Here is a 14162-nt window from a genome sequence, read left to right as displayed (position 1 = left end):
CTCTTTCACATCCCACCAGAGTCTGTTGCTCTTGCCAAACACAGGAGCAAGGTTCCTTTATTGTTATTTTTTTTAAGTTTTAATTTTTTAGTTTCTGGTTTTGGCATTTCATGCTCTTTTCTTCCTCCTATGAAACTTTTGCCTGTTAGATTGCTTTGTTAAGTGTTTCGCCTGTCTTTTCTGTGCTTTTATTGTTTCCTTTCTTCTTCCAGATATTTTCAGATTTAACTTGAGATTGCCTGTAAAATTACAGGTTATTTCCTCATCAGATTAAAGAATCCTTTGGCTGGTTTGAAAATGAAAATATGGTGGATTATATTTGATCTTCCTCTAAACAATATTCATTTTTTCCCCCTAACATCAGTGTGTCCAAGCATGCCACCTTTTGTTTTCTGCTCTCAGAACTAAACACTTTAAGAAAACATTGACAAAATGTTCTGGCCTTAGGAAGCCAGCTGAGACTCCTCATTTAACTCTTCAGATTAAAATTAGACCCCTGATTACAAGTTTCAAAAGGTCTTTGTCTAATTCCAAACAGCCAGGTGATCTTCTTGGGAAGTAACAATTCTGAAAGGGATAAGGAAAAAAAAGGTAACGGAATCATAATCCCCAAAAAAATTTTAAGTTATATTCTTAAGACATATTTGAAACTATTAAATTGCAGTGCTCTAGTGAATGGGAGTGTTGGACCTTAATGCATGCCAGCAGTCAAAGGCAATGTTGCATCTTAAGGGGTCTACCATCTTCTGACTTCACATTGATGAAGGATTAGTGTAATGCCTTCTCAAAAAACATCCGCAGCCAGATCCAGACTTGCTTGTACTCAGTGGAGAGTTTTTTTCCTTTCTGGGGAAAGCTCCACAATACCAAATGTTTCAAACACTATTATGTAAATTCCCCCCCACCTCCTAAGGACGAGCTACCTGAAGCACTGGGATTCTCCAAATTATTTTTTAAATTTCAGCAGTAAATTGACAGAGTATGATGCTGTCTGGACAAGTGCTACCATATTTTGTCACTCCATGTTGTTTCAAATTGGTTGTTGTTCTCATCATGCTTTAGCACAGGATTGATTACCTAATTGGTTTTATAATAATCATTTAGACATATGACCTTGTTAAATCCTTCCCCAACAGATTAAATTGCTAGGCAGTTAACAGGATTTGAGGCTCTCCATAACCTTCATGCTGTCTACACCTGCACAAGGATAAGTGTATTTAAGTCACGAAAGAGAAAAATTTCCACATTTCTCAGTTTTGTGTAAATTGTATTTTTTTATATGTTTCATATTATTATTTTTTTTCCCTTTTTAGGTATTACATAGAAATGGCTTTATGGATCTGGACACTGACCATTTTGAGCTGTTTTTGTGTCACCTTATCCAGAAATGAGGAACTGAAATTTTTTCAGAGTGCTACAGAGCTAAATCATCTAACGGTGGATAACGACACTGGGATAATCTATTTGGGAGTGGTAAATGCGCTTTATCAGCTTACAGAAAACCTGGAAGTAATAAGATCTGTAGAAACAGGTCCAAGGAAGGACCATAAAAAATGCACACCTCCCATTGATGAAAATCAATGTAAAGAGGCTGTACTGACAGACAATTATAACAAATTACTGTTGCTGAACAAGGCAGATAATACAACTGTGGTATGTGGAAGCCTTTTTAAGGGAATCTGTGCCATCAGAGATCTACAGAACATTAGCGATGAGAAATATTATGTAGACAGTAGTGGAGAAAAGTCCTTTGTAGCAAGCAACGATGAGAATGTATCAACTGTGGGACTGATCACTTCCTTGAATAATGACCGAGTGCTGTTTGTTGGGAAAGGGAATGGACCAAATGACAATGGGATCATAATCAGCACTCGGCAGCTTTACGCAAGGGATGGGAAAGACATTTTTGAAATGTATACAGACTCAGCAGCTGTTAAGTCAGCTTATCACTTATCAAGCACACAACAATTTGTGGCAGTTTTTGAGGATAAAAATTATGTTTATTTTATTTTTGATCAACAAGAGAAACAACCTGTCAACAACCGCACACTGATTGCACGTCTGTGCAAAGATGATGCCCATTATTATTCCTACTTTGAGATGGACTTGGGCTGCAAAGATGATGATGATGGTGCCTATGACCACTGTCATTCTGCTTACGTCACTACACCTGGAAAAGAACTGGCTGAGAGCATGGCTCAGCAGGGACAACCTGCAGATACTCCCTCAGATGACAAAGTTCTTCTTGCACTCTTCAGCAAAGTAAACAAAGATGACGGCTCTCTTAAATCTGCCATGTGTGTGTTTTCCTTGCGGCACATCAATGAAAAGATGGAAAAAAACCGGAATGATTGCTACACTAAAAAGAACACCAGCTCATTTTACAAACTTTTTTCAGCAGAAAACCCGTGTGCATTACATGGACTGGTAATATGAATAATATAAATATTAGTTTTAGAATCTGTGTTAGAGTTTGTGGAAAATATACAACTACATGTTTTAAGGTGGCTTTGAGCTAAACTATATTAAGACGACTGAAAACTCAGTAGATAGATTCACTATGGAAATGGAATGTGGTTGGGGGGGTTGTAGAACAGGTCAAGTAAGAAATGACAAAATTTTGAGTCTTTTAAAAATGATTTGATGTTTTCTCAAAGATAACTGTTGCTTTCCTAAATGCATTTCTTTTAAAGGGTTCCTTCTGGTATGGGAGTTACTGAGTCAAATGCAGGGATTTTTTACACCCATGATCAGTTTCTGGGTGATCACACTAGACAATTGTAGTTTCAGTCAATGTATTTACAATGCTCTTAAATGGTATTAAGAATCTTTTAGATGGTATCTGTAATTCAGCATTTTTTCTCACTTGTATTTGCATTTTCAGACAACTGAAATACCAGATTTCTTGTATTCAGGTAGTGCTCATATTTTGCTGTGGCTCAAAATACTCGCATAGCATGATAGCTATTTTTTTATGGCTTGTGATTACCTTGGCTATAAGGTTTTTGGAGGGTACTGTTACGCCCGTTCAGGTACTGCTCTTCAATCTACAGTTGTCTCTGAAAGGCAGTTTTCAGCATCTCTGTTGGCTTTATGATTGTTTTGCCCACATCACTCTATTCCCAAGCCCCACTTGTGCATGCCACTCATTATTGCTGCAAACCCTAAACTGGATTGAGAAATTGAATCATCTTAAAAATAACTCATCCAGCATTTAGAAGGATGTCTTACTTTACCCAGCCCAAGCAAGGTACACACTTGCATAAGCAGCCGTTTGAGCACAACCTGAGAGGTGGTGTGCTATAGTCCAGGGAGAGGAGTGAACAGCTAAAGAGATGGGGCATGGGAATACCTTTTTTTGGTATTGACCCATAATCCTTCATCTTGTAAGACTGAAGCCATCTCCCACACAGTAAGTCACTAGCGCTGATAACCCAAAATAACACATTTTGCTTCGAACCGCCAGTGTTACTTGCTGCAGTACCCTGCATATGGGGTGAGCATCACACACAGAAATCCTGAATGTGACGAGTGGCCGTGGCTTCTGACAAAAAGAAGGTGTGGATTCCAGATCAGAAAGACAGTTTTGTTACCAAATATAGCAGGAAAGGCAAGGTGTGAATGAACTTCCTTCTGGTGGCTCTTGCTGCAGCTCAGAATTAAAGTGTAGTGAAGAGGGAACGTGTTGAAGTTCATGAGACAGTTGTCAGGGAGCTGCTTTTTATGGATTGTAGCAAAGTAAGAAACAAAACAGCAATAAAAAAACAGTCTTCAAGGCAAGGCTGGTTAAACCAGTCTCTATGACACGTTCATTTTAATTAAACCAACTGGTTAATCATTAAACTGCTTGTGTCTCCTGGAAAGTGAAAGCATGGAAGCAGTTCTCAATTAGCAGGCTGCTGTCTGATTACTGCCTGTTGGCTGGGGGCAAATGCCCAGACAATCCATTTCTCTCTTTCTACTCTTCAGTGTCTGAGGGGTATTATATTGTCTGGTAATAGGGCTGCACTTCATTCTTAGCTAGGAATTAGTGATCTGAATGTTTAACGTCACTCTGTATTGCTATTCCTTATTAGAATGCCAGCAAAAATTTCCCCTGTGGCTCTGAACACTTGCCATACCTTTTGGGAAGTAGGAATGGTGTTATAGAGAAGCCGGTACTGCAAAAAGAAGGGATGAATCTCACAGCTGTCACTGTGGCTGTGGAGAATGGACACACCGTGGCTTTTCTGGGAACGTCGGATGGTAAAATTCTTAAGGTAAAAAGCTGGACTAAAAGACTGGAAGGTATTTAAAAGGTTATGAACTGTAGTGATAGCATACTGCTACTCTAAAAGTAAATGGGATTTATAAGATCTCATACTAGGAGCAAATTCTCTTGGAGCTTGGTATTTTTCATCTCAAAGAAAAAATATATTATTTCTGATGTACCTCAGCTATCTGATACACAGACTGAATTAGCATTGCCTGAATGACACTTTTCCCAAAGGATTACATACCTACTGAGAGCTTTATATAAATAGCCTTAGGTAATCTAAGAACTGCTTTAGCCTTATCTCTATTCAAGCTCATACCGGTTTAAGAGCAACTTTTCATTTTATAGTCATTCTGACCATTCAGTGAATAAAGGTGGCAATACAAAGCCCAAGCTGAAGCTCTGATAAATTCTGCTCAAGGCTTGACATGTTTGTGGTGTTAAAATATCAAGACTGCAACACCAAACACCTTCTTTTGCTTGAAGGAGAGTGATGGCCATGTCCAACCTCAAACCTAGTACTGCCAAGTCTCACCAAAGCACATGGGAAGTCATGTGGATGCGGTGCTTAGAGGCAAGATTTAGTGGTGAACATGGTGATGCTAGTTTAGTGGTTGGACTCGATGATCTTGGGGGTATTTTCCAACCTTAGTGATTCTATGATTCTGTGTCCCTAAGTGACACATGTCTATATCTCTTAAATATCTCCAGGGATGGTGACTTAACCAGTTGTCTGAGCAGCCTGTTCCAGTACTTGACAAACCTTCCTGTGAAGAAATATTTCCCAATATCTAATCTGAACCTTCCCTGGCACAATTTGAGGCCTTTTCCTCTCTCCCTCTTGCTTGCTAACTGTGAGAAGAGACCAACCCCCACCTCACTACAACCTCCTTTCAGGTAGTTGTAGAGAGCATTAAGCTCTCCCCTGAGCCTCTTTTTCTCCAGATTGAACACCCTCAGCTGCTCCTCACCAGACTCGTGCTCCAGACCCTTCACCAGCTCCATTGCCCTTCTCTGAATACCCTCTAGCACCTCAATGTCTTTCTTGAAGAGTCTCCTTAGTCTTCCTTTTGTTCTTAATATATTTTTAGAAACATTTTTATTTTCTTTTACAGCAGTAGCCAGATAAGATTATATTTGTGGGGGAAAAAGCAAGATTAACCACCTTTTGTTTTCTTCCACAAAATAGGTGTTCCTGTCATCCACTGCAACTGAGTACAGCTCTCTTACTATTGAACTAAACAAACCCATAAAGAAGGACCTGGTCCTTGACCAAACCCAAGAAAATCTGTACGTGATGACCACAGACAAGGTAACGTCCTGCTTGAATCAAGGGCCCAGCCCTCTTTTGCTTTCCCTGCAAATTTCTCTGAGATTTATACATTTCTCAGTTGTTCCTGGAAATTGCCCTATTTGGTGGGACTCCTCCTAATCTGTGTGTATGAAGACCTTTCTCAGGTCTAAGCTGATGGACTTGTTTGTTGTGACTTCGAGAACTGTAATATCCGTGATGCTTAGCGATTGGGAATGGGCAGTGAGTTCCCCTCTGGAGCTGTCACACAGGGTCTGTGAGAGGGATGAAGTGGAAATGTTTGGCACCAGCATGCCTCAGGATCAGGCTGCCCTAGTGCTCAGTGTGGGGTGTGTGGGGTACTGGTGGGTAGCTGCCATCAGTTCTTTTCAAGGGCACTTTGGGACTCAGAATGCTGGTGGCTGACATACTTGCACTGACACATCTGTAAAGCCACCAGTTGTTTTTCTGGGTCTTACTGTCAAAAACTAAGCAGCACTGGAGAGAATTACATATTTGAGAAACATTTTCATTCAAGATTCTGCTAGAACTGATTGCAGCAGGAAAAGTCCAACTTCACTAGGACAGGCACAGGCAGTCTCTTCTAGGTTCCCCTTCTTTTTGCTGTGAGGTGAAAGCACAATGGGGGTCTGTAAAAAAAGAGAGGAAAAAAAGCAAGTAGGAAAGGAGAGAGATGCCAGATTTCTCCTCCATCCCCGGGGTAACCCTCTTCTGACACTTTTCTTTGTGGAGGCTGGAGCTGCCACCCTCAAACACTTGGTTCAGCAGCTCTCCAGGACAAGGTGGGTGACAGGCTGTGACCATCTGCAACCCTGCCAGTGACATGGAATGCAACATCGGAAATGCTCCACACCAGTAACACAGGGAGAATGAGTGGGCTGTGAAAGGAGAGTATTTGGAAAAACAGTGCAAGAAGAATGTCTTCTGACTATTTTATAAAAGGATTAATATAAATTCCTGCCGCAGGAATGTTATAGTCTAGCTGAAGGTTTTTAGGCTAGAAACAACATTGGAAAAAATGCCAGAAAAACAACTGATAAAGCATTTAATAATATGACCATGAGAGAGAGAGGTTACTTTTTTTTTTTTTGAATCGTTGATAATTCTCATTTGGCTTCTGTTCAGATTTGGAACACAACTCCAAGCTTCCACATTGTCCACAAAACTCTGGGTGGCCTGGCACCCCATTTGACAAGTTGGCACATTATGTAAAAGCCCTGAGGTCCCTACCAGGCTACTGTGTATCCTGCTGAGCAGTGTAAGGGATAGCAGCAACCTTGAAGGAAGACAAGCTTTCTGGTGACAGTCAGCTTGAAATGGTAGAATTTAGAAAGATGACAGACAACTTTTTTTCAGAGAAAACCTGCAAAAAAAAATCATTCAATCACTACAAAGCATTTAAATTTAGAATGCAGCAAATTTCTGCTGAAGAAAGGATTTTACTTAAATCTCTTCCAAGTAGCTCTCATAGACATTGCAGTTCCTGAATAATGTGAATAATAGTTTTCTTTTACAAAACCTGTTTAGCTTAAATATGAATAGCTAAAGTTGGGAGCTCTGTAATGGCATTACATTACTGTCATCTCCAGGAGTTAATTACAGTGAGCAGTCCCACCCACTTTTAGAAGAAGATAGACAGGAGGAGAATGGAGGCCTTCGGAGCTGGGAGAAACAAAATGACATAAGTGAGGGGAGAAGAATAAATGATGAAACGTACTTCTGGGTTAGGCATGGCTGTGGGTTGTGAGAATAGAGATATCAGAACCCTGATTTGTGCATTTAAATGGTTAAAGGTAAACAATAAAGGACAGCTGGCTGCACTGATAGGCATGCATGCTGCTGAGCTACCTGACAGATACAGACTGCCTCAGCATTTAGAAATTAATTGCTTGGGCTCTGTAAGCACTTGAACAAAGTGAAAGTGCTAATGTGGTAGATGATAGCTTCTTTAAAAAGAAATCAGATCAAGAGAAGCACAGAGAAGAACAATCCAGATGTTAAGATCCAAAGTGAGAATCAAGCTCTTCCTTTCCTGTTTCACCTTTCTCCCCTCTTTTCTCCCAGCTTCTGCTGTGGTGCCAACAGCAGTGGGGGGTTTTGAGCAAATGCTTTCAATCAGTCCCATCTGCTCCCAAAGCTTGGACAGAGAGCAGGAGAAACCCCTTGCACCTTCTTGTGGGACTTGGAAAGGAGCTTAGCACCCCTGTGCTGCTCATGCTGGTTCATTACAAGTGCACATCACTGGCAGGATCCCAGATTCCTTAAGGTTCTTACCATACTGGGAGGAAAGCAGACCACTGTGGCAGTCACTTACCATGATCAAGCTTGTTTGCTTGTTTTAGTTTTTAACACTTTTTGATTTAGAGTGCCAACTAGAAAAGCTCTAAAATGAGTTCCTTTGCATTTTGAAATTGGCTGTTAAAGGAGCTGGTTTTTTGGGTTTGGTTTTGGTTTTGGTTTTTTTGTCATTAAGATCACACAAAACTTGCAGAGACGGCAATCTCTAGGGCTTGTTTATGCCTGCCAGTATTGTGAAAGAAATATTTTGTCATTAAAAAAAAAAGTCATTCACTGGATATTAAATTACTTATGGGTACCAGTTAGTGACAGAGTGCCAGTAACTCAGCTTCAGTTAGCTAAAAAGAAGAGAATGCTGAAAAGGTAAAACCTTGTATTAATAAAAGCAAGAAAATTGCACAACATTGATGTTTTCCTTAACTGAGTAATTTTCTTTAACTCTCCGAATATGAAGAAAAGGTCAAACTCAGACTGTCAAAGTAGCTTTGTACCTGCAATTGTTTGAAATGAGACCAGAAGAAGGCCTACATCTCAGAGTTACTGTTTCTACACTTTTTGTGCTGTTTAAAAGTAAAACATAGTCATAAAGTGGAAGATGTATGTCCTGTTTTCCTCTTGCATCATTGCTGCAGCATAGCTAAAAGGAATGGCTCTTCTTTGTGTGCGCCAAAGAAAAAGCTGTTTATTCTCCGAACCAAAGGAAATCAAAAACAGAAGCTGTATATTTACTGGGGGAATGAGACATGAGAACTGATGATGTTCCTTTCCCTGCTGCTTCCTGTCATAATTGTTTCCATTTTATTTTGTGAATGTATTCCATGGTGAAAGGTTATGCCTGGAGAAGTGCAGTAACCCAAAGCACCCTGGCTCTCTCACTCTTGCAGACTTTCTGAAATGCCTTCTGGCTGGAAGTGCATTTCCAAACAATTTCACCTCCATGGTAGTGATAGGGAGGGGAGAATATTCTGTTTAAAAAATGGTCTAGCTAGTACCAAGTTAGCCTTTTGAAAGTATCCATCCTGCAGTAGCTGTTTCTTGAATTCAGAGCATCATTGATGCAGTTTCTGTCCTGAGGTGCAGATTTCCACAAGTAATATAACTGGAGGAACTAAAAAGCTCGATTTTTGTAAGACTTGTTCATAATTCTCAATTATAACAATGTCCTACATTACTTTGAAGACAGGTTAGATAATACTGGAGTGGGGAAAAAGCAGGAAAAAGTGTGTGAATTTAGACTTTGTTAAGGGGAAAAAGAACAGACTGGTTTTATACATATTTTGTTAAAATCAGGCTGAGCTCTGAGTATGATAATACAGCACCAAGTCTTCTGCTGCCACAGGCAATGACACTGTACAGCTAAGTCCACACTCTTTCAATGTCCTTGTGCATTTCCATCTCCTTGTGCCTTCTTCAGTTGTTAGCTTGCCTTGCTTTTGGTTTTCCAGGTGTACCGATTGCCTGTGCAGGACTGCCACAAATACTCGGACTGTGAGAAGTGTGCCCAGGCGAGGGATCCGTACTGTGGCTGGTGTGTGAGGGAGGGCAGGTGAGTGCTGCTGGGTGTGCTGGGGTGCAGGCAGCGCAACTGCTCAGGTCTGGTCATGTGCTGGGGGTGACTGCTTGCCGTGGTGATCCCAGCTCTTCATACTCAGCCTTGCGCTCCTGATCATCATTTAATTTTATCACACAGACATTGATATCAATATTCTGTGCACACAAAAATGTCCCCATTGACTTCTTCAGATTTGATTAGTTTGGGAAAATATATACTTTTCTGCTGGTACTGAGAATGATTTTACATATTCTAACTGTATATTTTATCACTCTATGAACTATACAGTCACATGTTCTCCCAGAAAATAAAAAAAATGCTCCCTATTTCAATTTTAGAAACTATAGCATATATTTTAAGTGCATCAGGAAAGTGTAAAAAAGAACATAAAAGAAAAAACCATTCTATCTCTAACATAGAGTGTATAGCTCAAGTGCTGGTTTTATATAAACATCCTCTATCAAGACATGTAGCTATAGGAAGCCCTCACCTACCTGTAGGAGAGCAGAAAGTGACATTTTGCTGACTATCTGCAGAGGTTCACTGAATGAATATTCAAGCACATGTAAACTAGGACAGCACTGAACAGCCCTGGAATGTCTCTTCTTTACACTCTGCATTGATTGGAGTGCCGAGAGGGAAGAGCAGTCCTGCAGTTCTCTTTTTTGACTACTAAGTTAATTAACCCCTTGGCATGAGTGGTTGGGAATTCGTGATTCTAACTTCTTGCTGTTGGAACAAAGGGGCTGTTTAATTATAATATGCAGATGAATTTCAGGCTTCTAGTTTCCTGCCTGAAAATGTGAACTATCGCATTAGGTTACCTATCAGCCTGATGTAGCATAATATGGAGCACTGCAGAGAAACTTATGTGGTGTGTGCAGGTTTATGTAATATACTGTAACTCTTTCAGCCTGGGATTTCAGTTGCTGTGGGTGAAACCTGAGAATCTGGAATGTAACCTCAAACTCCTCCTGGGCTGCCAGGAGTTGAACGCCTTGGCATATATCATAAAAAAGGCAATTTTCCTTAGATTTCCCTTCAGGTTTCTGATATGACCACTGACCTCACTATCTCAAAATATTAATGGTTTCTGAGAACAGGCAAACATGAATTTTCACATTTGCTAGTATTTATTTCCAGTGGGGAGAAAAAAGTGTTTCATTTCTAAGTTTCAGTTCTGTCTCATGACAACACACAGCACTTAGTAGTGTATTTAGGGATATGTTATGCGAAGGTAGACTCCGTATGTAAATGATTTGTTTAAAGGAGGTTTGACAGAGCTGTGCAACCACTGCACTGTGTTAAAGTCCCTGATGAGTTAATAGTCTACTTTCTGCTACAGCAGCCAGAGATCCTACAGCATTTTCTCTTAAACTTTGCACAGAATGGAAAGAATACACATGAGATTGTCCCCCTTCAACAAGCTTTCGTAGCCACATATGCAGCTTCTGTACTGCAGCATTTCTTCCTGTACTTGAGCTGGGAAAATCTCCCGGTGTTTTTTGTGAGGCTGCGCAACTGCTCTTGTCTTCCCATAATTGTAACAGTGCCTTGGCAGGGAGAGATCTTAAATAGTGGCAGGAATTAATAAAAACACTCCCTATGAAATAACATTTCTAGTGCTGGGGTTACACAGAAGTTCCCCACAAGCTTGTAGGCCCCCAGCAATACTTCTCCGTTGCATTTTGCTGTCCCAAGTGTTGTGTCTTATCAGTGGCAATACACAGGTGTCTGCCATTTGACCTGCAGAAAAAAGCCAGTCTGTGCCCTCTCATTCAGGATGTTGTTATATATTGCAGTGAAGATTATAAGCTTGATTTCAGATGGCTCCACTGCCCAATGGTTCCTGTGCTATCACTGCCTCTGTATAGATCTGGGTTGTCTAATTCAAGGTGCTGTCCAAAATAGTATAGGCACTTGCTTTGGGCATGTCAAACCATCAGTAGCAATTACACCACTTGTTCTGTTAAAAATTCTCTAATAGCAACCCCACTAGTAAATACTAAAGCAAATTTGTAGTCATCTTGTGTTGTAATTTCCATCTCTATTCATGAAATTGTTGCATAGTTCAGAGAAAGCAGAGGCCAGCTATAATGTTGCTTTGGGTTTTGTTCCTTTTTTTGTTGCAGGTGCACAAAGAAGGCAGACTGTGGAGCAGCTGATAAGGAGAACCACTGGCTGTGGAGTCCAAGTGGCACATGTGTGACTATCATTAGTGCAGACCCTCTAAATATGAGTCGCAGAGCTCCTGCTAAGGTATAACAGGAAAATGCTTTCCTTAAATATTCTTTTAGCACATTGATGTGACTACCAGAAAGATGAATATCTGCATTTCTTTATGCACAGTGGAGACCAGGAAGAGGAGAGTATTTTGGTATCTCAGGGTCTGTCATTTCTCATAGTGCTCTTTCTTGCCTGCTGTTCTTGCAGGTTGAGTTCATGTTTTTGACCGCTGTAAACCAAAGTGATGCACTGGTATGGATGATAAAGCACTTACACTTATCTGAATATTATGGAAGTGTTACACAGTGTTGTATAACCCATAAAAAGTAATAAGTAGGGGAGATTTCATGCTGCCCTTTCAGCTTACTTGAGCATGAACTTTAGTAAGCACTGAAGCCATAAGCTGTTGCTTTAAAATCCGCAGTGGATTTGCCTACACAGCGAAGTCTGTCTGGGTACGTGGAGAAGGTAAATTCAGCATGCAAAACGACTGTGGCAACAAAACTGAGTTTTTGTAGTGTGACCAGGGTGTCATAACTTGCTCTAATTCCAAATGGATCATGCCAGTGCAGACTGAGTGCTTCCCAGGGGTGTTCAGCAAGTAAAATCAGTAAAATGGCTTTTAATTCCTCCTAATCAGAAATAAAGAAACTTTCTTTCAAGTCACTTCAATTCCATTTCTAAATTATGTAAACAGCATTGTGTTATGGTCATTTCTATGTTGAATAAAAATATTAGTAGAGTGTAACTGGTTTCAATGAGAAAGGGATCATTTTCTTTTCTACTGGCAATACAAAATGGAAAAAGTTAAACTGTATAATTAACATATTTGAAACATTAAGTCAAGGACAGCATTCCAAATTTCATTTCAATTGTTCTCTCTTTTTTTGTTAAGTTTTTCCATCTTATTTTGCTTTTAGTTTCTCAAATACTTTCTTTCTCTGAGGAGGTTAAGATCTCACCACCGCTCAGAAATCCTTTTTCAGCATTGGATTTTTTGCATTTACATGGAGTCTTGAGGAAGCCACTTTTCTATTCATCCCTTTCAAACTCCACCATTTCCAGCCTATCCAGCTCTGTTTTCATTATTCACTAATAACACCTAAGGTTAATATTAATTAATTTTTTCAGGGTTTAAGTGTTAACCACTCTGTTTACTGTTGCTAAACTGGATGCTGAGGACAAGAATAAAAGGGTTTGGGTGTATCTGTACAGACAATTTTGTTCTGATCTAATGCATTGACAGGACAAGAGGTTTTTGTATCAGTCTAATTCAACAAAGATCCAGCCTGGAAAAATTGGTAGAGGTTTAAGAAGAAAAGATTACCAGATGGGAAGAAATAAAAATTGAAAAGGAGAGCTATGTTCTGTGATGCTAGCTAAAATATCACCTTTGAAATGCAAAGTCTCCATGTCTTACTGGGCCTTGGCTCATTTCTTCCAAATATTTTACCCTTTCAAAATTTTGTTTCCAGGTGGAGCTGACTGTAAGTCCACTGCCAGTTTTGACTGAGAGTGACAAGGTTTGCTGTACATTTGGAGAAACAGTGCATTCTGCTCAGTTGAAAGAAGGGGTTATTATCTGTGATCCACCTGATGTAATTCCTCCAACACCAAAACATCAAGGTAAACAAATATTGCTACCCTACATGGATAATAAGAGAAAAGAATGTAGACTGCTGTTTCTAATGTGATGCTCTTATATGAGGTTGATACCAGGTGGGATTTTTTTCCTCTTCCAGTCACTTTCCCCAAATAGTCTGCTGCTGAACTGTCAGACTGCTCAAACTTTTGCTGTTGGTATATTTACAAGCTGTGGCATTCCCAGTGTTCCTGCTGGGAACCTGAAAGAGTAGCTTGGTAGACACATAAACATGGAGCCAGAGAGGTGTTATTCTGTGTCCCAAACAAACAAAACCCAGTTACTCTAATCTAAGCCTAAGCTTTCTGATTTGACTCTCTTATATCTGCTTCAACTGTGAAGGAGTTTGTCTGACTTCTTAGTTTTTCTCCAGTCAGCTTCAGTGGCTTTTTTTCTGGTTCATGTCACAAGGCTATCCTTTCTATCATACAGCCTTTTGCCTCTTCTTCTGTGTGTCCTCCAACTTCTGCAGCAGTAAGCCTGGTGGAAAAATACTTGATCATATAATTAAAGACTGCATCATTGTTCTGAACCAGTGATTATAGGACCAAGGTCTGTTGCCAGCCATAATTCTGTGCAATTTCCTAGATGGTGCTTTGTTCATGCTTTAACTCATACAATCTTGATGCATAAACACATGGAATGAAACTCGTTACACAAAACTGTTTATTATGTATCAAGTCTAAAAATCTGAAGAGAAATAACAAGCAAAAAGCATGTGCTCTTACAGCTTGCAGACATACCCCTGAGGATAAGTCTTTTATATGTATCATAGCAGTCATGAACTGTCAGAGTGGTACTTGGAATCACTTTTTAAGATAAATTTCAATTCTCTTAATGCTGAAACAGGTAGAAATCTAATTTTAGTTGCAAGGAG

The 14162-nt window shown here is 39.9% G+C and overlaps 1 protein-coding gene across 4 annotated transcripts in view; it reads left to right on the top strand.

The window, feature by feature from the left end:
• The window catches only part of PLXNB2 (plexin B2), a 252661-nt gene that overhangs the window by 170963 nt on the left and 67536 nt on the right, over window positions 1–14162 (top strand). For all 4 annotated transcript variants that reach the window (XM_068996091.1, XM_068996111.1, XM_068996101.1 and 1 more), the window contains 6 exons: window positions 1314–2427; window positions 4077–4259; window positions 5445–5567; window positions 9311–9411; window positions 11550–11676; window positions 13119–13269. In XM_068996091.1, the coding sequence (XP_068852192.1) occupies window positions 1314–2427; window positions 4077–4259; window positions 5445–5567; window positions 9311–9411; window positions 11550–11676; window positions 13119–13269 (1799 nt within the window). The remainder of the gene's footprint in view (window positions 1–1313; window positions 2428–4076; window positions 4260–5444; window positions 5568–9310; window positions 9412–11549; window positions 11677–13118; window positions 13270–14162) is intronic.

This window comes from Aphelocoma coerulescens, chromosome 1A (genome assembly GCF_041296385.1).
Source record: "Aphelocoma coerulescens isolate FSJ_1873_10779 chromosome 1A, UR_Acoe_1.0, whole genome shotgun sequence".
Lineage (NCBI taxonomy): Eukaryota > Metazoa > Chordata > Aves > Passeriformes > Corvidae > Aphelocoma > Aphelocoma coerulescens.
This window is presented reverse-complemented; position numbering and strand designations above follow the sequence as displayed.